At 45.2% G+C, this 26,116-nt stretch overlaps 1 protein-coding gene across 4 annotated transcripts in view; it reads left to right on the forward strand.

Moving 5' to 3' along the window:
- Positions 1-26,116, forward strand: part of MYH10 (myosin heavy chain 10) — a 1,171,079-nt gene that overhangs the window by 170,102 nt on the left and 974,861 nt on the right. For all 4 annotated transcript variants that reach the window (XM_085616842.1, XM_085616841.1, XM_085616843.1 and 1 more), the window contains exon 4: positions 1,250-1,277. In XM_085616842.1, coding sequence (XP_085472968.1) covers positions 1,250-1,277 — 28 coding nt within the window. The remainder of the gene's footprint in view (positions 1-1,249; positions 1,278-26,116) is intronic.

Genomic DNA, 26,116 nt, shown 5'->3' on the forward strand with positions numbered 1-26,116 from the left:
AAGAAACCACTTTTTCAGCACTTTCTTCAATTTAAAATTCTTTGTTTAGCACTTACATTTTTGTACTCTTATTTATTTAAAATATTTCAATCGCTTTTAAAGGAAAAACACATGACCAAACTCGGCCACTATGCTTGTATTCATTATAGGACAAATATAGAATGCTGAACGGTTCAGACGTAACTTTTAAGGGTAATGGGGAAGTACACATACTGTTGCTCTATGCATCTTCTTTTGTAACCTATAACAGTTATTAAATGGGAAGTGCACATCCAGATCCCACAGCGTCTTCTGATGAATTTTATGAAGTTGCTCGAAATGTTTGAGCTAACTCGTAGCAGGTCTGGGGAAGCATTGTGTTTTTGGGGAGTGGGGGAGTGAGTGGCATAACATGTAGATGTCTCAGCCACTGCACATTAGAGTTGAGCACGTTTCACCAGTAGCCCATTATCTCGAGGCACAGACAGTACATGCATAAGAGTAATTTTAGTATGAAAAGAGGGAAAGGCTTAGTTTGGTATTTTTTTTTGTCCCAGGGTGTAATAACCTAAGAAGGCTTAATGGTATTGAGAGGATGAGGAATCTAGCGTTTCAACGAAAATGCTGAGGGTTTATTGCCTCTGGCCCACTAGGGGGCATACGCTGACACACACACTGCATGTGGGAAAGTGCTATTTGGGAGATCCTGTCAGATTTGGAACGATCAATGGCATGGAGACTGACTGGTGTGAAATAAGCTCCAGTGTAGGTAATAATACTGATTTAGTCTGTCCTATCGTGTACTGAAACGTGCTTGATGTGCTCCAGCACTTGCCCCACTCAGTTAGGATCAATGGATGGTCCACAGCCTCTTACTATCTACCACATTTATTATGGAGGTTTGTATAACTCCCTTTCTGCGTTTAGTCCGCTCTTTAAGGCCTAGGCACTCAGCTGACTTTTAAGGGACTCATGTATGCCTGTGGTACAGAGTTATCTTTTTTGGGCAATGGTCTTTTTATTTATTTTTTTCTCTGCTAAAAGTCCTGAGCCCCTTCTCTGAGATCAAAGCCCAGAGTCCAAGATTTGGAAAACCATGTCAGTGGGAGTTCTAGTGACTTAAAGTAATTAGTCTTCATGAAACATATCATCTTTGGTTGTTTTATTAAAATATATAATCTGTCTGACAAATTGCTGTTTGTAAAATATTTGAATCTGTATGGTCATGCTGATCCTAAATTCATGATGAAACTATTTTTTTGTTTTCCAGATCGTGAGGACCAATCCATACTTTGCACGTAAGTAGGCCAAATGTTTACCTTTAATCTAAAGCCTTACTTTTAAGTTTGCTTAGTCTTATTTCTTTGTACATTTGTTTGTTAGGCAATCAATCCATTACACCTGGTTTGGAAATCGACAAAAAACTAGGTGGCATTGTCTTTTTCGAGATTTAGCAATATCGTTAGTGGAATGATGGCTGCCATATGTGCTAGTTCATATTACCTTCATGGTGACCAGCGTAAGAATGTGTTGACATCTTTAATCAGAGATTCTCTTTATAGATCTAGAAATGATAATCCTGACTCTGGGATTGGTATGTGCCATTGTTCACAGTTTATTTACACAAAGGCTGATTCAAATATTTAAAAAAACGCACATTATAACAATAATTATGCATCAGTTCCACTTTTTATAACATTTTGATGTGTGATAGTTTCAATGACCTACAGTGTAGCATACAATTCTAACAGATAGTACAGCAGTCCCAACCGCACATGGTGTAACGATACAGATTATAGGAGTTTACTACAACACAGATAACCTATGCATTTCTGCAGATACTGTTTGTTATGTCATTTGATAAAAAATTAGATTCTCTATTGTTCTCCTGACGAAGGTTTTAATATAAAGATCGTTTTCAAGTCTAACATTTCAGCCTGGTCTTTTTCCACAATAGGTTTTTGGGGGGCTTTTACTCATCCATAGCAACATTATTCACTTTGCGATGACTTGTTGCCATTCACGTGGATTGTGACGGTCTCTGGTGTAATGCCATACTATGCTTTAGAAGGAGAGAGCTATGGCCATCAGGATGATCTAACCAATGCGTCAGTTGAAGAGAAGGATGACCAATCGCAAAGAAGGCCAGGAAGTACAGAATAAACAAGCTTTGCTACTCCTGAATTTCACCATGTAGATCTTGAGCATAAGAGGAATGTACACTGTCAGGTGACAGAAAGTCAGGAAATCCTGGAAGGTTGAGTTTGGACAATAGGAACCTATATCATTGAGAATACACAGTGAACACGTTGCAAACTAAGCCACTTTAAGGAGGGTGTAAATGCAAGGAGATATTTCTGTGTTAAGCGCTGTTGAAGAGACTTTATCTTCATGCATGCAGGAAGCTTCCAGGACAGTCGAAGAATGAGCCGTGCCAGTTTGTTTGTTCTTCTCCTCAGACACCATGCAAATTGAAGGATGCTGAAAACATGTGCTGGCCACAACCATGGTAGCACAAACATTCTTCCCTGCATGTTTCATGTGGTACTTTTATGAAGTGAAATATCTGCAAATAGTGAGGCAAAAATATTTGTCTGAGTTTTAAGTGGTGACAGTAGTGACTTACTAGCTTGACAAAATCTAGTTGCAAAACCTCCACATTGAGCTTAGAGTGGATCATGAGACCCAACGCACGATTCTTGATTGTGCATTCCAGTTTCAGTTGAAGGCCAGCAAATGTCATCACAGAATTCCATGTCTCTTTCAATAATGTAGAGAAAACTGTGCATGCCATGCCCTGTCTCGGTATGGGCCTACTAACTGTCCACATTGGGTAAGTCTCTAAATTCGGTTGTTAAATGTCTTTGTCTTGACTGATGTAATATATATTCATTATCCTTAAATGCAGTCATTCATTTGGAGACACTCCCTATGAATCAGTTGATATTTTGATTTGTTAATACTAGTGAGAATTCTTTTCTTTCTGGAATAATCACTTGCTGTAAGTTTAATCAAAACTTTGTCAGACAATGGATTTGTTATTCCTTGTTCTATTATTAAGCCTCAAGGCATTTTCGAGTTGTTTTAAAATTGATGAATGCAAAACAACAAAGTGCCACATTGACTTCTGCATCGCCAGCCGCCTGGCGTATGCAGCACAAAGGACTCTTTAGTTGGTTCAAACCTTTGTGTTACAGACTGTAGTGGGTTCGGGGTGACAGATACGCAGGATCAGGCTCAGGGCTCTTAATAGGGTTTTTATTGTGAACAGTTTTTACAGTACTCCGCTCCCCCTGGGTGACTGCTGTCGGTAGTTGGCTAGTCCGTCTGGACGTCCTCTTCCGCGAGCTGTCTCTTTTCCCTGCCGGTCACGCGGTTAGGTGGTCGGATCTGGCCTCTCCAGCGCACGTGCCCCAAAAAACAAAGGAAAAGCAGGTATCAGAGGGATGCTGTGTACCGTTAGGATTTAGGGCCGGGAGTGAGGGACACCGTGATGGGAAACACTCGCTTCGTGCCTAGGTGCTCAGGGGAAAGGTAATTGGTCCAACAGGGGCTGTATTGTCTACAGGTGGCTCTACTCAGTGGAATTTCCCCTTCCCCACCCACCCCGCAACTTTCCCTCGTACCTGCTCCAGCCACGCTCCTCCCCCGGGAACGTGGCAGGGCGCCTCACGGATACGGTGGCCTCCTGGCTTGTAGGTCTCTGGTTCCGTAGCTGTCTCGCCGTGGTGGGTTCTTCCTTCTACCGCTCAGTCCTCTCGGTCAGCCTTCCTCCTCCACTCCAGCTCCCTCGGCTCCACTCTCCTTCTCTCGGGCTCGCTCCTCCGCTCTCCTCCGCTCCAACTCGCACTCCTCTAGCCTCCTTTGCTCCGACTCCCGCTCCTTCGATCTCCTCCGCTCTCGCTCGACCTCCGGGGAAACGCTGTCCATCGCCTCCTTCCTCTGACTCTCCTTTGAAGTCCCGCCGGCTGAGACGTCATCCAGGGGTGGGGCTTCCAGGCAGGGAAACTCTGTCTTAAAGGAACGGCGTCCTTCTTCCATTGTCCAATCGAGGCGATTGTACGGAGCCCAGTCGTCCAGACGGGGCTGTCCCTCAGGAGCCTGTATGGTGACAGAAGAGTATTTAGGACAGTCTTGCCCCGGATAGTGGCAGGCAGGGGTGTCTAGGTCTGTATTGCCCCCTGCCCCGTCACACACCTCCCCCCTTGCGTCTCCCGTTCGGGGAGAGGAAAGACCCTAGATAAAAAATCGGCATTGCCATTGTCCTTCCCCTTTCTATGTCTCACAGTAAATGCATAGGGCTGCAAGGACAAGAACCAGCGCAGTATCCTGGGGTTTGTGCTGCGGTTCCGGTACATCCACTGCAGAGGGGCATGATCAGTAAACAACAAGAATGGCTTGCCCTCCAGATAGTAGTGCAGTTTGTCGATAGCCCATTTGATAGCCAGACACTCCCGTTCCACTGTTGGATATTTGGTCTCCCTGGGGAAGAGCTTGCGGCTAACAAAGAGCACCGGATGTTCCAACCCGTCCGCCCCTTCCTGGGATAGAACAGCCCCTAACCCTATCTCAGAGGCATCGGTGGCAAGGATGATGGTTTTGGAAAAGTCGGGGGATGCTAAAACTGGTTGTGTCGTTATGGCTGTTTTGAGGGTCGAAAAGGCCTGCACCGCCTCTGGGGATGGGTGTAGAAGGTCTCGTGGTTTCGCAAGTTTCTGGAGCAGGTTCGTAAGAGGGGCTGCTATGTCGGAAAACCTGGGTATAAACCTTCTATAATAGCCTATGAGGCCTAAGAAAGCCCTGAGTTCCCTTTTAGACTGTGGAAAGGGGGTCCCTTCAATGGCTCTCACTTTTTCCGTTTGGGGAGTAATTGTCCCATCCCCCAATACAAAACCCAGATAGTTTACGCGGTGGAACGCCGCCCTGGATTTCTTGGCGTTAACATGTAAGCCCGCTTTCTTTGAGGCGGTCAGGATAGTCTGCACGTGTTGTAAGTGTTCTCGCCAGGTACCACTGTATATGACGATGTCGTCAAGATACGCGGAACAGAAGGCCATGTGCGGTTTTAGGATAGCGTTCATCAGGCGTTGAAAGGTGGCAGGTGCCCCATGTAGTCCGAAGGGAAGGACGGTGAACTCGTACAGTCCCTCCTCGGTGATGAACGCTGTCTTCTTTCTGTCGCTTTCCCGGAGGGGCACCTGCCAGTACCCCTTTGTGAGGTCCAATGTGGTGATGAACACCGCGTCTCCAAGTTTCTCGATCAGTTCGTCCACCCGCGGGATGGGATAAGCGTCGAACGTCGAAATGGCGTTCAGTGCGCGGAAGTCCATGCAAAAACGCCGCGACCCGTCTGGTTTGGGTACCATCACAACAGGTGACGCCCACTCGCTCCTTGAAGGCTGGATGACTCCTAGTTGCAGCATGTCGTGTACCTCCCGCCTTATGGCTTCTCGTCGAGCCGCAGGTATCCTGTATGGTCGTTGTTTCACAATTTTTCCTGGGTGGGTCTCAATGATATGTTCCACCAACGTAGTTCTCCCTGGTAGATCAGAAAATATATCATCAAACGGTCGTAGCATCTCCATGAGTTCCTCCTTTTGTTGTGAGGAGATCTCTTCGCTCACAACCAGGTCGGTAATCCTGGAGTCAGTGTGGTGACCCGTAGGTATAAGGAGCTGGGTGTTTTTCGGAGGGGGACCTATCCTCTTTTTCAACATATTTATGTGGTATGTTTGGAGCTTGGTGGGGGATACCCGCAATCTATAGGTCGTGTCCCCAATCGTCTCCAGGACTTCATAGGGACCCACCCACTCGTTTTTGGTTTTGTTGGCGATCGACGGTAGGAGAAGCAGGGCCCAGTCGCCTTTCTGTAACCTCCGGAGTTTTGTCCCCTGATCGTAATACCGCTTCTGTTTCGACTGCTGCTGTTCCAAATTGGAGCAGGCCAGGCTCCGTAGCTTCCCCAGCTTGGATCTGAGTTGTTGGGTGTAGTCGAGGAGGGATCTCTGTTCTCGGTCTTCTTCGGACTCCCACACGTCTTTGGTTATTTCTAATAAGGAGCGGGGTTGTCGTCCGTATAACAACTCAAAGGCGGAGCAGCCTAAACTGCTTTGTTTTTGTGCCCTCAAGACGTACAGCGCCAGGGGTAACAGACGGTCCCATTCCTGGCCTTCTGCCGTGAGCATCTTTTTTAGTGTTCTCTTTAGACTTTGATTATATCTCTCGACGAGACCGTCTGTTTGCGGGTGATATACAGAGGTACGTAGGTGATGTATATCTAGGGTTTTGCACACCTCTTTCATCAATTTAGAGGTGAAGGGAGTACCTTGATCCGTTAGGATCTCTTTAGGAAATCCAACTCCACTATCTTCTCTGCAATATGTACTGTTGTCGGGGTGCGTAAGGGAAAAGCCTCAATGAATCTTGTGGCATAATCGACCACCACCAGGGCATATAAGTGTCCTTTGGATGTTTTTGGCAGGGGTCCGATCAGATCCATTCCCACTCTCTCAAAAGGGGTTCCTATTACGGGTAGAGGACGTAACGGTGCTGCAGGGGGTCTGTGTATGTTTTTCCTTTGGCATATCTCACAGGTCATGCAGTAGTTGTGAACGTCTTTATATATCCCCGGCCAGTAGAAGAATCCCGTTATGGTCTCGGTTGTTTTCTCCTTTCCGCTATGACCTGCGGTAAGGTGCGCATGAGCAAAGAACAGGACCTGTTCTCGGAAAGAAACTGGGACTAACAGCTGGTGTGTCCCCCCCTCTGTTCCCTCCCGGTATAATAACTCGTTTTTGATAAAAAATCGGGGAAACTTCTTAACCCCCTGGGCTTGGGACACATGGGCGCTCTCCCAGGCATTAAAGAGGGTGTTATCATTAGCCTGCGCGAAACGAAAACTGCGATCTAGGACCCAGGGTTCCGGGGACATGAGGGCGGACCTGGTGCTCGGACCCTCTAAAGGGGCCGCAGTCATAGACCCTGAGAACAATGCCATGAACTCCGGGTTATCCACCCCTAACAGCATCTCCTCGGGAAGGGTCTTCACCACCCCCACCTTTACCGTACAGGGCTCTTTATTCATGGGATGTATTGTTATCTGGGCAAGAGGGTACGGTCTCACATCCCCATGTACGCAACGGATGTGGACCACTGCCCCTGGGATATACTGGTGTGGGTGTATGAGATGGTCCTGTACCACCGACTGTCGGCAGCCAGAATCAAGCAACGCCCTCACTGTCCTCCCATTCAACTGCAGACTCACATAGAAAGAGCTCCCCATCTCTGCTGAATACAGTATGGATCGCGGCAGGTATCCGACCTCCATCGGCTCCTCGTGGGTCGCTTCCTCGGGCAGAGTCTAGCAATGTGACCCCACTCCCCACATTCGAAGCACTGGGGCCCTCGGACTGGGGGACCCTCCATCCGCACAGGCCAGGGCCTAGGGGGTTCGGCCACAAACCTCTGCTTCTTGTCCCCTTTCCCGAGGCTTACTCCCTTTTGAACCTTCTCTCCCTCCCATCCTAGGGACTTTGGCTGGGCTCTAGCATAGTTAACGGCCATTTCTATGGCCTCGTCTAGGGTTAATCCTGAATGCTGTCTCAGCCACCTCTGACTGGCATATGGTAAAGCCTCCATGAATTGTTCTAGATATATTTTAGTCATCACTTCCGCCATCGTGCTGGTCGACGGCTTCAGCCACTTGTCGGCGGCCATCTTGAGCCTGACGAACAAAGTTTTGGGGTTTTCCCCCGGTGTTCCCCGTTCCTTCCGGAAGCGTATGCGGTAAGCCTCTCCATCAAGCCCTAGGTGGTCAAGGATGATCGCTTTAATAGTAGCATACGGAACCAGTCCCGAGGGGTTGGCCACCTGGTAGGCAAACTGCGCTTCTCCGGTCAGCAGGGGAGCCAAAAAGTAAGGCCATTTGTCTTCCGGCCACCCCAATGCTCTGGCGGCCCTTTCGAAGTTCATTAGGAAGACATCGGGGTCTTCGCCATGGATATACTTCTGTAAGGAAATCCCCGACGGATTAGGGATAGACAGGGGGCGGCGGTCTATGGGCACCGGAAGGGTAGGGACTGAGCTGGTCTTCTGTATGCTTTCCAACTGCGCTGTTATGGTATTTTGAAACAGGTCCCTGTCTGCCTGTGCTGAGGTCATCTGTCGCTGAACTGCCCATTCCAGCTTCTCCTGTCCCTGGACGAGATGTTGGATCAGGGCGTCCATCTTTTCCATACAGATGGATCTTGTGGTGGAAATCCCACTTCTGACACCAGTGTAGTGGGTTCGGGGTGACAGATACGCAGGATCAGGCTCAGGGCTCTTAATAGGGTTTTTATTGTGAACAGTTTTTACAGTACTCCGCTCCCCCTGGGTGACTGCTGTCGGTAGTTGGCTAGTCCGTCTGGACGTCCTCTTCCGCGAGCTGTCTCTTTTCCCTGCCGGTCACGCGGTTAGGTGGTCGGATCTGGCCTCTCCAGCGCACGTGCCCCAAAAAACAAAGGAAAAGCAGGTATCAGAGGGATGCTGTGTACCGTTAGGATTTAGGGCCGGGAGTGAGGGACACCGTGATGGGAAACACTCGCTTCGTACCTAGGTGCTCAGGGGAAAGGTAATTGGTCCAACAGGAGCTGTATTGTCTACAGGTGGCTCTACTCAGTGGAATTTCCCCTTCCCCACCCACCCCGCAACTTTCCCTCGTACCTGCTCCAGCCACGCTCCTCCCCCGGGAACGTAGCAGGGCGCCTCACGGATACGGTGGCCTCCTGGCTTGTAGGTCTCTGGTTCCGTAGCTGTCTCGCCTTGGTGGGTTCTTCCTTCTACCGCTCGGTCCTCTCGGTCAGCCTTCCTCCTCCACTCCAGCTCCCTCGGCTCCACTCTCCTTCTCTCGGGCTCGCGCACCTCCGATGTTCCCGACTCCGCCTCTCGCTCCTCCGCTCTCCTCCGCTCCAACTCGCACTCCTCTAGCCTCCTTTGCTCCGACTCCCGCTCCTTCGATCTCCTCCGTTCTCGCTCGACCTCAGGGGAAACGCCGTCCGTCGCCTCCTTCCTCTGACTCTCCTTTGAAGTCCCGCCGGCTGAGACGTCATCCAGGGGTGGGGCTTCCAGGCAGGGAAACTCTGTCTTAAAGGAACGGCGTCCTTCTTCCATTGTCCAGTCGAGGCGATTGTACGGAGCCCAGTCGTCCAGACGGGGCTGTCCCTCAGGAGCCTGTATGGTGACAGAAGAGTATTTAGGACAGTCTTGCCCCGGATAGTGGCAGGCAGGGGTGTCTAGGTCTGTATTGCCCCCTGCCCCGTCACACAGACCCAACAGGAGCATGATTAAGTCTTATATATACAAGCCAGGTCCAAGATGAGTGTTGTCCCTTTTTTTTTTAACCAAGTTTCTAATTGTCTTCCCCTTTAACAAATAAAACTAGGATCAACAATGACAGTTGCTTTTTCTTCTCCCTACATGCATGGCAGTCTTCTCTACATCCAGCGGGAACTTTGACGTCAACTTCCTCTGGTCTTTGAGGCTGAAGTCACAGACCAAAGAAATGTGGTGTGCTTTGCAACACAGTTAGATCTGTGTCATTTTAGACTTTCGCTCACAGCTTGTTAAATATGACCACTCTGTTATCTGTGTCCCTTGTAGTTTTCATTCTTCTCTTCCATGTGTCAGACCATGTGTGGCCGATTGGTTATACTCTGCAGTCATTAGACAAGAGGTCGCAATGTCTCAGTGACATTCTCTCTAGTGTTCATCTGACCCATCTCACGTTTTCCCCCAGTCTTTTTGCATGCAAAGCGCCAAGTTACAGCTGTTACCTGCAGCAAACTTCCTTTTTCTGTATTGTCCACACCGGATGTTTTTGCTTGTTTCTTGACCGTATTTTTGGTGGTTTCAAAACTCTGTGCCATGTGACACTGCTAATCAGTAGTGCCAAAGTCGAAGTGTTCTGGTCCTAAAATGTCATTGGTAAAATTTTTACCCAATTGATCTATGAATGAGAGATAGGCCGACAGACTCTTGGGCATTTTCTCTTAGAGCAGCAAACCCTCCAGGGTTGGCCTGGCCCTTAACTTCTTTTTTTTTTTTTTTTTTACCATTCTAGCCACCAGTAAGTGGTATTCTTAATCTTGAATCAGTAAGGCAGGGCCAGTTTCTGGACATCAACTAAAGTATTTTTGGCAATGAGCAGGATAATGAAAGTCGTATAGGCCCTGGCTCTCAGTATGGAACAGTCATCAAGTGTATTGTGTGACAATGAGACCCCAAACCCCAGAGCCACATTCCCTTCTTACTGGTGATTTATAAACAAGACTAAAGGGACAAAGCTCCTTGTGGACACTTCTCGATATAGCTTTTATGCCAGCACAACTGGATAGGGTGTTCTATAGAAAGCGTTTAAATTGTTTGGCCTTGATGTACATTTATATAATCCATATATGAGGAAGTAGCTCAGAATGGGTTTCATTGATCTTACTGTTGAAGGTGTTGGAGACCCCTGGTCTGTATAACCGTACTATAAGACTATTGTAAATGGCATAGAAACGTAACTATGGTGTGGAAGTTAAATGCCATGTGGACTGCAATGTATGTTTACACCATCCACATATGTGATAAAATATGTTTGTTAGGAGCACCACTGTGTTCTGTCTGGTCTACAGTGACGTATGACAGAGAAAAAGTGCCTTTACCATGTAGGAAAAGCCCATTTTAAGTATATTCATAAGTCGCCTCTCAAGTGTGCCTTGAAAGCAACAAGCCAGAGCATAATATTAGAAAATTGTGCCCACCACATATTGGTGTTAGAATGGTCTCACAGTGAAATAAATTCAAAAGCTCTTTGGCTGCACCCTCCCAACCCCAAGTCATTCCCTTAAGATGTTGCATGGTCTTGCCCCCCCCCACACACACCTTAATTGCAGTGACCTTGGCTTTCAATATTAAAATACTTGACTGTCATACCTGAAAATGATGCATTGAGCAGTTTTCCGAGGGGGGGAGGCATTGGACTGTTTCTCTCTTGCTTGCAGGTTTGTCGTTTTACTTTTATTCATCTAGATTCTAGAATAAATGACGCTACAATATGAACACTTTGTTACCTGTGCATAAGGTGAAATATGAGTATGTCCGTACTTCAATCCCTGCATTGTCCAACCACGCGTGTACTTGCCTTCACCATCAATCACAATTGTTACCCAAACCTGTATACTGTTGTATTGTGCTCCAACTTGTACTGCCAATTAAAATTGATTTTTTTAAAAACCTTTTTCGCTGTGTAGGCCGATCTTCTCCTTAATAGAACTAGATGGGATTAAAATGATGTTCATTTTCTATGTCCGCATCGAAAAAAGCTAGAAAAGTGCTTTAGGGTTATTTTGCCCTATGATTTCAAAACCTGGTATAATGGTGAAGTAATTTTTGATACAAAGGTAGCGTAGCCTGTATTAGGAGACGCCCCCCTGAGCACAGCTGGGAAGGCCGCTTAGCGGGATACCACAAGTCTGTTTAGAGTTTGCACAGGAATGTAGACTCAAGTATTCACAAGAGTTTGTAAGGCTTTTATTCGTGAGACGATATTCAACTTTTCGTATCTAAACTCGATGGTGACATCTTAAATGCATCTGTATTACATTTCAATCATTTCTCCAAATGCATTTCGGGCAGTCATGGCCCTTCGTCAGGGGAAAAACATTAACAAGAAGTTGCGGTGATGCGCGCTCGTGGCCGGTTTGCCGATGGCAGAGGCGCAGCTAGAGCCAAATTTCGGGGGGGGGGGGGGCTAAGAAAAAATTTCGGGGGGGGCTGAATCTTTTAAGCCATAGGCAGAGTGGAGCTGCATGGGCTCTTAGAAGGGGTGAAACAACAGCGAGGCCTCATTTACATGCAAATGGTCTTGTAAAGACCTGTGAAGTGCTCGGGTGCGGCTGTGTGTGCGCCGGGACGCTGTCTCATCCCGGCCTGCCACACAAGACCGGGGGGGGGCGGGGCTGAAGCCCTCTGAGTCCAATGGGTGTTGCGCGCCTGAACCATCGTGTTTCGATATGAAAAGTTGAATATCGTTAAAAGGATGCAGAAGTGCTCAGTTCCTAAATTAAACTTTTCGTCATGTAATTTAGGCACACTTGTATTTAGATGGTGGGAATGAGAGATTAGAGCAGGGTCGCTATATGTATTACCGCCTGACCTACACAGAAGAACTAATAAGGATACGTCCATTCTAGGATGTCCTGGTTTTCCTGTTCTTCTACATATTGGTTTCCTAACGAAAGGAGAAGGGTAGCGAAGTCCCCCTGTGTGTCAGCAGTAACTGAGACATCATGGGTGAGTGCATAAGCGTGTGGGTGGATTGGAATGGATAGATGTTTGCCACGAGGCTTAAGTGGGTGGGCGAACGGTTCTTAACCCGTTTTTTTTTTTGCTTAGCAGTTGAATCTTGACCAGATTCTAACAATTTTAGAGGAAGTTGGATTATTTTTTTGAAACGCGTTAACTATGTTGATTTGTATTATATTATGTGTGTCTGTTTTAGGGGTTTATAGCGAAAGTAATAAACAAAAAAGCTGCTGCTATTTCAGCTAGGAAAGTTCAGATGCAAGTCTTTCTAGCTGTGCTAAAACCACGTCCAGTAGCGCTTTGACCGCTCAGCTGACCCGTAGTAAGGTATTTGGTGCAGACAGGCGGAGGCTGTTCTGTGACCTTAACATGCAAATATGCATAAGAAAGGCAGTGGGAGATGGCCGCGGAAATCAAGTCTGCTTTCAAATGACAGCAACGAATTCCGAGCATTTGAGTCCGAAATCCCTGAACGCGCGCCAACTTCCAAACATTCCACCGCCAACTGGTGGTCGGAAATATGATGCCTCGGAGCTAAAATGGAAGGGAGATTCGGAGTCCATCAGATTTAATTAAAACCAGAGGGCTATTGCCACGTAACGGTTTTGTGTGTAGCCAACACGCTCACGGGCCGGTATGCAGTGCCTCAACTGGTCTGCTTTGCCGCCTGATGGCCGTGCACATTCGCTCTGCTTTAGTTTTAGAGGGAGGCGCCTTTCATGGGCCACCGTTTCCCGGTGTCCTCAAGGCCTGCCTCCGTGGCACTAGCGAGTCCCATCGGTTTCCCTGGCACTGTACAGCCCCGTTGAGCACCCCTCCCCCTCCTTTTTTAAAACGTGCTTTAGTTTTAAACCTCTATTCTCCCTGTATGGTTCCTCCATGCTGCCCCTTGCTCTTTTTGTTTGGCAGAGGCCTTTCATTTGTCCCTTAGTGTTACCCCATATTTGTTTTGCATGAAAAGCTTGTTAAGAATTTAACACATTGATGTGGGTTGACTTTCATGATTGAACGTGTCAAGTTATGTCTTCCTCCCTGACGCACCAGCCCTAAATACTGCACATATAGTGTGGGACTGGCCCATAGGGCAATGTGGCCGTGCTACAAGGGCTAGACTGACAGATGAACGCGTGGGCCCGTTTTCTGACGGTTTCAGGGCTTCATTTATGGTCTTGTGGGTCGGTTTTTAGGTCTCGGCTAGTGAAGGCTGCGCTTGCGCAGTCTCGCTCGCGAGATTTAATGTTTTCTAGTATGGGGCTTGAACCCGCCCCTCTTCTCCATTGGCTGGCTTCCTAAACGGAGGCCAGCCATTGGAGGAGAGGGGCGTCTGTCCATTTAAGCCCCGTCTTTTTCGGATTCGGGGGGCGTGTTTTTTACTTTCTTTCTCTCCTCTGGAATGTAAACATTCCAGCCAATGGGAAGAGGAGAGAAACAAAAACACGCCCCTGAATCCGAACATGACGCTGCGTTTCTCCGAGGCATTTCTGCTTGACCTCGGAGAAAGACGTCACTATCTCCCTTTCCTCCCCGCCATGTTACAGCCGCGAAGAGGCAAGATGGAGGCCTGTTTAAGGGCCCGCCGTACCCGGGCTATCCCTTCATCATGATCCCAGATCTGGGCAACCCCTACCTCCTCAACGGCTCCCTCTCTCCGACGGCCAGAACAGTGAGTGCCTCGCCGCGACGCTGCTCTCCGCAGCCCCCCGCTCTTGTTTTATGTTCATCTGCCTCGCAGGGGCCGAGCTAAACTTTCAGCTGAGCTGTGTGCGCGCTGCTGCTAAACTTCCCCCCGGCGCCGCTCTCTGGGACTGGGGATTGTTTACCTCTGCCATATTGTCCCGTACGCTACTTCCTGGTTTATCAGGGAGCCTCGCTTTGCCCCGTATGTGCATCTTTTCCTGTTTCCTTTCTTCACCGCTCTCTTTTTATTTTACCTCTCGCTTTCTTTCTCCCACCTTGCGCATGTGCCTTCCTGCCATGGCTGACATCGGGGGGTTTATCGGGGCCCTGGATTGGGATTTGCACGGGTTCGCCGCCTCCCTCGGAAACGTAGCCCTGTCGGACTCCCCCAGCTTTTTGGTCGAGCGTCTGGGGCAGATCGAGGGCCGGCTGCAGCGGGGGTCGCCCTCCGACTTCGCGCACCTGAAGGGCATCCTGCGGCAGAGGCAGCTGTACTGCCGGACTGGCTTCCACCTGGAGATCTTCTCGATCGGCACGGTGCACGGCACCCGGCAGGACCACAGCAGGTTCGGTAAGAGCCGCAGGTGTAGCTCCTGCACGTCTGCCTCGGGCGCTAGCTAAGCTACCTCAGGAGAAGCAAGCGGGTTCATGTAGCCAACTAATGCCTCGCCTCCAGAGAGTCCAGGCTGGGGGGGGGAAGGGGGGAGGGGCGGCAGGGGGATCAGGGTGGGTCAAGACAGAAAGGAATCCTACTCTCATACTTCCTCGGGGGTCCTTTGCTCCTAGATTAGTTTTGTGCTCCCCACTTAAACCCAGTGGCACAAATTAGGCCCTGCAGTAATTTCTTTCAGAAGAACAAAAAATCTGTACAGGACTTTTAGCTGTGTTTATTCTGTCTTGCCCTGCCTACCGAAGAGATCCTTCTGTACTGTGGGCGGGAGCAACACATCCTAATACAACACGAGGGGACTCCTATTTTCAACTCAATATATTTTCGGGCACCAGGTTTAAAGTATGGACTTCAGCACATAACACGACAAAGCTGTGAGAGGGGAGAGAGAGGCCAGTGCCAAGGTAGTTGTGTAATTTTGGTTAGCTAATAATACGACCGCAATTTTATATATTACTGGACATCGCGAAACCCAATGCAGAATGGGTCTGCACTTGCCCTATTTCTAACCGTCTCAGTGGCAATAGTGTACCATTGAGTGTTCAAATTTTAAAGTTTAGCGATTTAGATCGATTACAGAAGAAAATGTTTTTTACTCATTTGTTAGTTAAGTCTATGTCCGCCTCCCAATAAGGTATAGCGACAGAGTAAGAAGGATATTCTCGACTTGGCTATTTCTCTCGTTTCTTTCTTTCTTTGTTGTTGTTTTTTGTTTGTTTTAGAAATGATGCTGTGCACCTAGTATCTGCTGTCATAGCCTGTTTGGGGGGGAAATACTTTCTTGTGAAAGATTCATAAACCTGGTTATATAGATTGAACTGCATGTTTCAATTTGAGGTATAGCAGGAAAGGTCCACACTATGTTACCACCTCTGCCCTTAATCAAAGCTGCCACTTTGGGAACATATCTCCAAGCACTGACATTTTAGAGGAGAGAGCAGTAGGCCAATGTCACGAGCAATACCAATAGCTCTAACTTTGACAATGCCGATACCATTGCATTGTAAATGCTTGTTACTGTTGAGTTTGCTTGATATTACCACAAACTTGCCTGCAGCAAGCACCAACGCACGCAGTCCCTATACGGACTAAAAGTCTGCGAAGTCTCTAGCCAGAGATGGGAAGAATGGAGGGATTACCTGATTAATTACCTTGATACCTTTGAGAGCAAGTAATTGCCACCTGAGAGGAAGAAGAAAATCTTGTTATATTGTTTCGGTCCAGGGGGACTGAGAGTTTACAATAGAATTGAAAAGAAAACTTTAGCCAGTAGCGAAGTTAATGTATTCACTCAAGCTATTGCTGATCTTTTTTTTTTTTATTTTTTTTATTTTTCATTTTTTGCAGTGGTGGAGAAGGGATTGGGGATTTGAGCTTCATAAAAACAAATACAGAAATATATACAATAGATTAAAAATAAACAACAGCAAAAGAAAAAGAAATACATGACAGTTGATGATAGAAAACAACTTATTAGTTTGCTAACCAATCCTGAAATGGGGCCCAGTTTTTAGCAGCAATTAAACGTCTTCTCCTTCCCTGAAACTTACGTACAGCAGTTTCTAGTTTAAACCAAGCCAACATCCTGGCCTGCCAATGAAAGAAAGTAGGAGGTTGAGGATTTATCCAAATAGAGGTAATACAGAGTCTAAACATTGCCATTGCAATGAACAAAAAGGAATGAAGATATCTTGATCTAGTAGTATCCATAGCATATTGATAGCCTGTAATCACCATTTCAGCAGAAATTTTAATTGAAGATTGAGTTATCTGTGTGAGAAACATTTCAATTTGATTAATGAAGAGTGATAGTTCAGGGCAGTCAAAAAACATGTGAAGAGAATCCGCAGATGGAAATTTGCATCTTGCACATGACAAGCTTGTGGCCCCAGGGGCGATCCCCCATCTGGCTAGTTTGGCTGGGGTATAATAAAGATTAAACATAGCCATATAACTTTGAGTACGGAGAGTACCAGAAACAAAAACCGTCTTGGCTAGCATAAGTGGTACCTTTAGATCTATAGTGGGTACCCCAAATTTGACTGCCCATTTGTTATTGAAATTCGAGAGATCATCTGATAGTCGGGACAGCAAAGTTTGATACAATATGCCAATTTTGGCTTGTTTTTTAACCAATTCAAATATCAAAATCTTTTCAAACAATGCTGGATTTTCTAAGAGTTTTTTCTCGAGAAAACTTCTAATTTGAAGATATTTAAAAAAGTGGTTAGATTGTAAATCAAATTTATGTTGTAAAAAAGAGAAAGATGCTAGCATGCCAGAGTCAGCTAAGTCGCCTATATCAGTAAGGCCTTGCAAGGCCCAAATAGCAGTTATTGAATCTTGAAATATCACTGGAGGAAGCCCGGACGCATTCAATGGAGTATGAAAGTTGATTTTATAGTTAGAAAATAGACGACAAATTTTTTGCCAGATCATAAACAGGGCCCATGCTACCTTAAACCTCGTTTTTTTAAAGTAACTTGGTTCTAAAATACGTGTTAATATCCCTTGTGTAGCATTGCCTAATGAAATTGAATAAATTGAAGGAGCCAAAAATGGCGGTAATACCACCTTCTTACCAAATAGTGGAAAAGCAAAATGTTGAATCATCGCCGCCCAATAATAGTAAGTAAGATTTGGAACTGACCAGCCCCCGCGTTCTTGCGGGAGATAAGTCCATTTAGCAGCTCGTCGTGGCTTACGGTATGCCCATAAGAACCTCTGACAAATTCTTTGTGCTTTTATTAGAGTGAGGTTAGAAACTAATAGCGGGATAGACCTAAATAGATATAAAAATTTTGGAAGTACCAACATTTTAAGAACGTTACAGCGCCCGAATAGGGAGAGATGGAGGTGGTTCAGCCGTTCTAGTTTGTTATGAAGCTGATCGATAATGGGAGAATAGTTTAAATCTGAAATTTGGCCTACATCCGCCGAGATCTGAATACCTAAATATGTCGCTTGTGAAGCAATAGGAGCGGTTGTTATTGGCATAGCTGACGATTGCAAGATTTGAGTTTTTGTGATATTTAATTTATATCCAGAGATTGAGCCAAATTGAACTGCTAAGATCTCCAATGCAGGAAAAGAAACAGTAATATTATTTGTTAACACTACTATATCGTCAGCATATGCCAGTGTTTTGTACTCAGTTCCATGAACGATAATTGGAGAGATGTTTTGTGCTCGTTCTATCAGGGATAAAAAAGGATCAATATATAAAGCGAAAAGGAGAGGGGAACAAGGGCACCCTTGTCTGGTGCCACGAGTAATAGGAAAATAACTTGATTCCTCTCCTGAAATACGGATTTTAGCGATTGGGGAGATATATAATGTTTGCAAGGCTAGAATAAATTCAGGCGGTATCCCTTTCCAACGAAGAACGGCCCAGAGATAGCCCCAGGAGACCCTGTCGAACGCCTTCTCGGCGTCCAACAGGATCACACCCAGGGGAGATTTTGTAATCTGAGCCCAATCTAAAAGTGCAATAACACGCTTGATATGATCAGTAGTATCTCTACCCTGAATAAAACCATGCTGACGGATGGAAACTAACGGAGAAATAATTTGAACAAGACGAAATGCTAAAACCCTGGAATAAATTTTACTGTCGGTGTTAATTAATGCTATAGGCCGATATGATGCTGGATTTAGTTCATCTTTTCCTTTCTTTTTGAATAATACAATGGTCGATTGTCGCCAAGTCTCAGGAATGACCCCCCTCTGAGCAAGCTGAAAAACTTCAAGCATCTGTTGTTTAAATAAATGTGAATTTTTTAAATAAAATTCAAGATGTATGAGATCAGGCCCTGCCGCCTTGCCAGAAGACAAAGATTTTATGGCGGCTTCGATTTCTTCCCAACTTATAGGTTCGGCCAAGGTTAAATTCTGGTCGGGAGCGGTCTTCCGAGTTTCGAGAGATTTTAAAAAATGATCCAGTTGCCTTTGTTGCTGCTGAAAAATATTTGGTTCCTCAGTATATAAGGTTGAATAAAAATCCACAAAGGTGTTTAACACACCATTGGGTGAATCTTGTAGAGTACCAAATCGATCTTTAACCTTTGTTATATGACTAGCTATTGCCCTTTGTTGTACTCTTTTTGCCAGGACCTTACCTGATGTTTCACCAAACTCATACATTGATGTACGAAATTGAAAGTACTTAGTAGCTATATCAGCATATAGAGGATCAAGGAGATTAGCCTTGGCAAGAGCGACCGCTTTCTGACAGGTGGTTAGATCTCCACCGATACGGATACTAGTGCTTAGATCTAGCTCGGCTTGTTGAAGTGCTAGAACCCTATTTTTAAGATTTTGCTGTTCGGTTTGCCATCGATAGGACGCAATTCTCTTAGTTTCCCCGCGCAGGGCAGCTTTAAAGGTATCCCAGACCAGGCCTACAGATGCTGAACAACTATTGATTGAAAAAAAGTCTGGAATCCAAACTGACATCCGTTCCTGATATAGTTTATCCAACAATAACTTCCTGTCAAAAGTCCAAGGTCTAATATAGTGCGGAGGTCGATTCCAAGGAAAACTAAAAATTATGGAATTATGATCAGATATAGTCCGTGGATCGAGCCATACCTTAATAGATTTCAAAACTTCAACAGAGGCAAAGACATAATCTATACGAACCAATTTTTGATGGGGTATTGAATAGAAAGTAAACCCGTTAAGGGCTGGATTACTGGCATGCCATATATCTACTAAACCATGCTCACGTATTAATATACGAAGTGCTTTATAAACCTGGGGTTTCCTACCGTTATAGTTGGTTGATTTAGTGATGTCTAGCCCGCTAGGAATATTAATATTGAAATCACCACAGAAGATTAACGGGTGCGACCAATTAGCTAATTCTACGTTTAAATCCATCAAAATCTGTGGATCATCCAAGTTGGAGGCATATATTGAACAGATCGAAAGTACAGAGTTATTGATGAGCAATTCAGCGATTAACCATCTACCTGTATTATCTTGTTTAGTTCTCTTAAGTCTATTGCTGATCTTAACGCGTACTTTGCGCCCACTGTGTGTAAAGCTGTGCACAGGTTTAATTTTTACCACAGGAAGCAGGAATCTTGTGAGAAAGTGGAAGATTACATTGCCTCTCTTAGAAGATTAGCTTTATTCTGCAAATTTGGTGTCATTGAGGAAGAATTGATCCGCAACCAATTAGTCATGCACTGTAACAACCAAAATCTGCAAAATAAACTTTGGATTAATGGAGACGCAAGCTTACAAGAAATTTCTGCCATCATCAGCAAGGCTGAACTAACGTCCAGATGTGCTATAACTGTCATTGCCAAGGCCAAATTGGACAACAATTGCGAAGTTGTTAAAATGTAAAAAGTCACTAACCACAACGGTTCTGAGAGGATTAAAAAGAAGAGTGATAAACAAACATTTAAAGAAAAAAGCAGAAACAAAGAGCGTACAGATACATTTTCAGTCATCAAAGGGATATGTTACCGTTTTGGTAGCTCGTCACATCTTGCTAATGATAAGAAATACCCAGCTTTAGGTCAAAGATGTGCATACTGTAAAATGTCTTATCATTTTGCTCGAGCTTGTCGCAAATCTAAATCTGTAAAGTGTATAGTTGATGAGTATGAGCATGAGGATGAGAGTGCTGACTCTGATGGAGACGAAAATAAGGTTTGTTGTATAAATGACAACGAAACCATGGTCCAAGGTAAACAAAGGAAAAAATGTGTTTGTGAGATAAATGCTGGGGGTGTACAACTAACCTTGATGGCAGACTCTGGATCCTTCCGCTGCCTTTGACACGGTCAACCACTTTCTTTTGGTCGACCGTGTCAGGGACGCTGGAATTTCGGGTCCAGTCTTAAGCTGGATCAACTCTTTTTTGGAAAATCGCTCCCAGGCAGTTCGCACTGCTCAGTTCGCTGCCCCTAGCGTCAAAATCTCTTGTGGAGTCCCTCAGGGCTCCTCCCTCTCTCCCCTGTTGTTTAACCTTTACCTCCTCCCACTTGTCCGAGCCCTGAAGGAGCGTAAAATCTGCACTTTTAATTATGCAGATGATTTTCAACGTATTTTCTCCATTAATAATTCTTCTGAGTCGATCCATGCTTTTCAGTCCACCATGCTGTTCATCAGCCAATGGATGAACAAGAACCATCTGAAACTTAATCCGGACAAAACGGAGCTAATTCTAACTGGTGGTATTGATAAAAATCCTTGGGGACCCCATTTCTGGCCTGGAGAGCTGGGTCAGTCTCCTGTCCCCTCCAGCTCGGCTAAAAGCCTTGGGGTGGTCATCAGTCAAGATCTTACTCTGAAGCTTCAGATTAGATCTGTGATCTCCACCTGTTTTTTTCAACTCCAAAAAATAAAGAAGATCTGTAAATTTCTTACTCACGATGCTCGGATCCAGGTGATCATTGCCTTGGTCATGTCACATGTCGACTAAGCCAATTCTTTATATTTTGGCATCCCTCTCTCTCTCTCAAAACGTTTACAGATGATACAAAACCAGGCAGCGCGTCTGATTACTCCTCTGCCTCGGCATCATCATATCACCCCCCCTCCTGAAGCAACTCCATTGGCTGCCGGTTGCTCAGCGGTGTGCCTTCAAGATTGGATGTCTCATTTTCAAATCACTTAATGGTAAAAGCCCGAAATTCGTTAACAACATGATTAATAAATATGCTCCCACACGCAACCTTCGCTCAGCGCACAGAAACCTTCTCCTTATCCTTCCTTTTAGACTCCAGCTCACCGGTGGTGCCAGGTTTTCAGCCTTGGCCCCCTCTTTTTGGAATTCCTTGCCATCTGAAATCTTTCTCTCCACCAATCATCTTGGCTTTAGAAGTCTCTTAAAAACATGGCTCTTTCGACAGGCTTTCTAATTCTTTCTCAGGGACCTGGACTCTACCAAACTAGCGCCATGAAACCACCCCGGTGTACGTGCACTCTACAAATTCCTATTGACATGACATCCCCCTACTCTATAGTGAACAAAAAAAAGTGGGATGAATTATTTAGTTCCACTATTGGTTCCAACCTTGAAAACCCTGATGTGCACCCAGTAAGCTACATGGGAGAACCCATTGATCTCCTAGGTTATCGCAAACTCACATTTGAGTTTAAAGGGAGGGTAGCGATGTATAAATTGTATGTGTCTAAGGCTGGACCTTGTGTTTTGGGGTGGTGGGATCAAGGTGAACTTTGAATACGTTTAGATCCTAATAGTCAGGACCCTGTTCTGAGTGCTGATCCTGTACAAGGAGACCTGTGTGAAGAGTTTGCCACAAGGTTTTCCAAAGTTTTCTCTGGGGGCATTGGTGAACTTAAAGGGTTCTCCCACAAAATAATCCTTAAGGACAAAGCTAAACCTTGCATTCATAAGGTCAGGAACATCCCCTTGGGAGTTAAAGACAAATTAGTGGGAGAAATGAAAGAACTTGTGGATAAGAATAGAATTGAAAGCAAAGAATCTTCCGATTGGTCGCCCCCCCCCTTGCCGTCGCACGCAAGGCCAACGGCAAGATCGTTTGTGTGTGGATTTGAGAGAACTTAATAAAAATATTTTCATTGATGTATTTCCTCTTCCTAGGATATCGGAATTACTTTCAGATACTAAGGATATGGTATGGTTCTCCACTATAGACTTGACATCTGCGTATCACCAAGTTCCCCTCCATGAAGACAGTAGACATGTCACAGCTTTTGTCACCCCGATTGGTATCTTCTAGTTTAAAGGTGTTCCTTTCGGGTTAGCATCAGCTGCTGCTATATTCCAGCGAATCATGTACCTCATATTCAAGGACATGAGAAACGTACCGTTTTTCCAGGATGATTTCCTCATTATGGGGAGAGACAGAGAGGAGCATGATAAACTTTCTGTGGCAAACAATGATGCCCCAAAACTGGTAACAGGTCGAGTGCCCGCTCTGATGTTCGCAGACGACACCCTGTTGTTGTCTAGAACATCATCGGGCATTCAAAACACACTCGATGGTTTTGTAAAGTTCTGTGAGCAGCGGGGATTGGAAATCAACCTGGGGAAAACAAAATTTATGATTTTCAACCCCTCTAAGCGGGTACGTCCAAACCCAGTTTTATACGGCACTCCCCTTGAAAGGGTTAAAACTTTTGTCTACCTGGGCCTTACTCTGACTGAGAAATTTAACTGGGATAAGCAGATAGCCAAGTCGACGCTTAAGCTTTCCCAGTTGGCGGGGGGACTCAATAAAGTTTTTAAAAAGTCGACCTACAAACCAGTGTCCCCTGTTTTGGAGATTTTTTGTCGACAGGCCAGAGTGGCCGTAATCCACGGGGCTGATTTGTGGGGACATAAGCAAATAGAGACCCTTACCAAGGTTGAGCAGTCCTTTTTAAGAACACTTGTAGGGCTCCCCTCTAGCACGCCTCTGACTCCATTGAAATTTGATCTTGGCCTAGTCTCAATAGATGAGATTGCAAGTGCTAGATCAATTTTGTATTGGAAAAGGTTGTGGTCGATTCCCGAACTGGCCCCATACAGAGCTGAATTCACTGCGATCTGGCCTCTCCTGAAATCTAAAAAGATTCCCTGGCTCCAACATATCAAAGTAGCTAGCGCCTGTTTAGGACTCCCGGAACTCTGGGCTTCCCCAGAAACTTTTTGCACCGGGCTAACAAAGAAAGAATTATCTTCACTGATATGTATACGGAATCTTCAAATACTTTTGAGCTCTATAACGGTGGGTAGATTGACTTCTGTGTTCCTCACAGTTAAATCTGACTCAAAATTCGAGGAATTCATGGATCTAATCGAACTCCCGCTTGTTCGAAAATTATACATTCAGCTAAGACACGGCACTCTACCAGTCAGGTCCTTTTCAGTTAAGTGGCAGACGCAGAATCAGGATAGTTGTCCCGCATGTAATTACAAATTGGAGACCGTTTCACATGTGTTGTTCTTCTTCCCTGTATACTCTGCAATTAGAAAATGTTGGTTAATTCCCATTTGTAGGAATTTGGGATTTCGTCACTTTAAGCAGGCCCATAGGTCCCTAACTTATGACACCGACCCCACTATTGTATTTGCAGTATCTCGCTATTTATATGGCATGTGGCGCAGGAGACGAACTTTTTTAAATTAATTTTCGTATTCACTTGTCTTATGATAACGTGTTGTTTAATTCTTTTTAAATTGTACAGTTATTTATTGTTTTATTGTATTTGTTAATGTACTTATGTGCACTTTTATGGTCTTATGGCCGAAATAAAGTTATCACTGACTGACTGATAAACTTTTAACAAAAGTTTTACAAACGTTGGAGAAGAAAGGATTAACAGCTGAGAAATCAAAATGTAAAATTGCCATGAAAAGTGTGACTTACCTTGGTCATGAAATAAGTGCATGTGGCATCTGTCCTAAGTCAGAGCTTGTTGATCCTATAAAAAAGCCCCCACCCCACAAAACAAAGAAGAAGTCAGGTCTTTCCTAGGCCTAGCAGAATTTTATTCTAAATTTGTGTGTAACTTTGCTCATAAAATGTACTGTATCAGTCAATTACTCAAAAAAAGACATGCCTTTCATTGGTCCAATGAATGCCGGTCATGGATGGATAGCATAAAAAGAGATATCTGTTCTGCACCGGCCCTCCAAGGCTTTGATCCAAAACTCAAAAGTTTTATCACCACAGATGGGAGTGGAAAGGGGCTTGGTGCTGTTCTTTCTCAATTGCAAGATGATGGATCTGAGTGTGTGGTCGCGTTTGCGTCTAGAGCTCTTACCCCCACGGAAGAAAAATATTCTGTAACTGAAAGAGAGGCTCTCGGGTGCTTGTGGGGACTTAAACATTTTAGGCAATTTGCATGGGGAACTTGTCACATTACGCACAGATCACAAACGACTTACGAAAGTCCTCACATCTCATGGTCTCAATAATGTTTCTCCCAGAATCCCACGTTTCTCTGCACAACTTTTGAATTTTGTGTATGATGTTGTGTATGTTACAGGAATTCGCAGTAGAATTTCTGACTTCTCGAGCAGGTGTCCGCAGCCCGTTTATGGAAGTATGGATAATGATTGGGACCAATGGTTTGTAGCTAGCATTTTTAGCAGTGAACTAGCAAGCATACCCCATGATGACTGGGTTAATAATTTTTCCCTTGATGGAGTGATACAAGAGGTGTGCACATTTGTCCACAAAGGTTGGCCTGAGAAATCGAGTCTACGCAAAGCTCTCATCCCGTTCTGGGAGGTGAGGAACGAGCTTTCTTTTGAGAATGATTTACTACTCAGGGGAGGCAAGTTAGTTCCACCCAAAATCTTTTGTGATAAAATCATTAACCTTTGTCACGAAGGTCACTCGGGGATTGTCAAAACCAAGTGCAGAATTAAACAATCTTACTGGTGGCCTGGAGTTGACAGGGACATTGAAAGGGTTGTACACGATTGTTTTGAATGTGCAAACTCCGATAAGAGCTTAACCACATGCAAGCCCACTTTACATCCCATTGTGGTCCCTAACATGCCTTGGGAAAGGTTTGGAGTTGACATATTTGGGCCAGTTAAAATACATCTTAGTAGTAGTAGACCATTTCTCCAAATGGCCAGAGTACAAAATTGTAGAGAAAACTGATACAGGAAATTTGTTGTACTTCTTGGGAGAGGTTTTTGCTTGAGAAGGCCTCCCTGAAGATTTGGTATCCGACAATGGTGGACAATTTGTAGGGGAAAGTTTTTAAAAATTCATAAAAGACACTGGTATTATACATAGGACAACATCTATATATCACTGAGAAGGCAATGGAAGCGTTGAGCACTTCAATAGAGTGATAAAAGGCATTATTGAACTCTCAAACAGTAATGAGAGATTGGGAGGATGAATTGAGGAAAATGGTTTGTGCTTACAGAGTCACCAAATGTCAATCCACTGGTCACTCTCCATTTGAACTCATGAGTGGACGTTCCTCCTGCACAAAGGATAATATGGGATGGCTTAATTGCACAAAGATTGTCCCCTGGTCTGTGAAAAGTGTCAAGCAATCCCTAGAATCCAACCAAAACCGCTGAGTTGAAAAACATACTGGCAAAGGAAGGAGAGTTAATGTACAGGTTGGTGACATTGTCAAAGTCAAGAAAGGTAGACTTGTACGCAAAGGTGAACGTACGTATTCTGCTCCTCTCAAAGTAATTAAGATCCTTTGTAATTACGCACTTTTGAGTGATGGTAAGGTGTGGAACGCCAATAGGATTGCTTTATTTAAAGGACGCATTGATTTTGAACGTGCTCCAAACAAGGTGGCACAGGTAGGGAGATATGACTGGGTCGATGATGTTGATAATACCAATGCTGCTTCCCATCCCATCAACATTCCCATCGAACCGTTGGTAAATACCGGAGGTGAACAATGTTCTGGGTATAGCTCTCCCACTGTACAGAGTGATATTCATGTAAGTAGCAAAGTAGTAGTTGTTCCTCATACAAAATGTTTGTG

This window comes from Triturus cristatus, chromosome 7 (assembly GCF_964204655.1).
Source record: "Triturus cristatus chromosome 7, aTriCri1.1, whole genome shotgun sequence".
Taxonomy (NCBI): domain Eukaryota; kingdom Metazoa; phylum Chordata; class Amphibia; order Caudata; family Salamandridae; genus Triturus; species Triturus cristatus.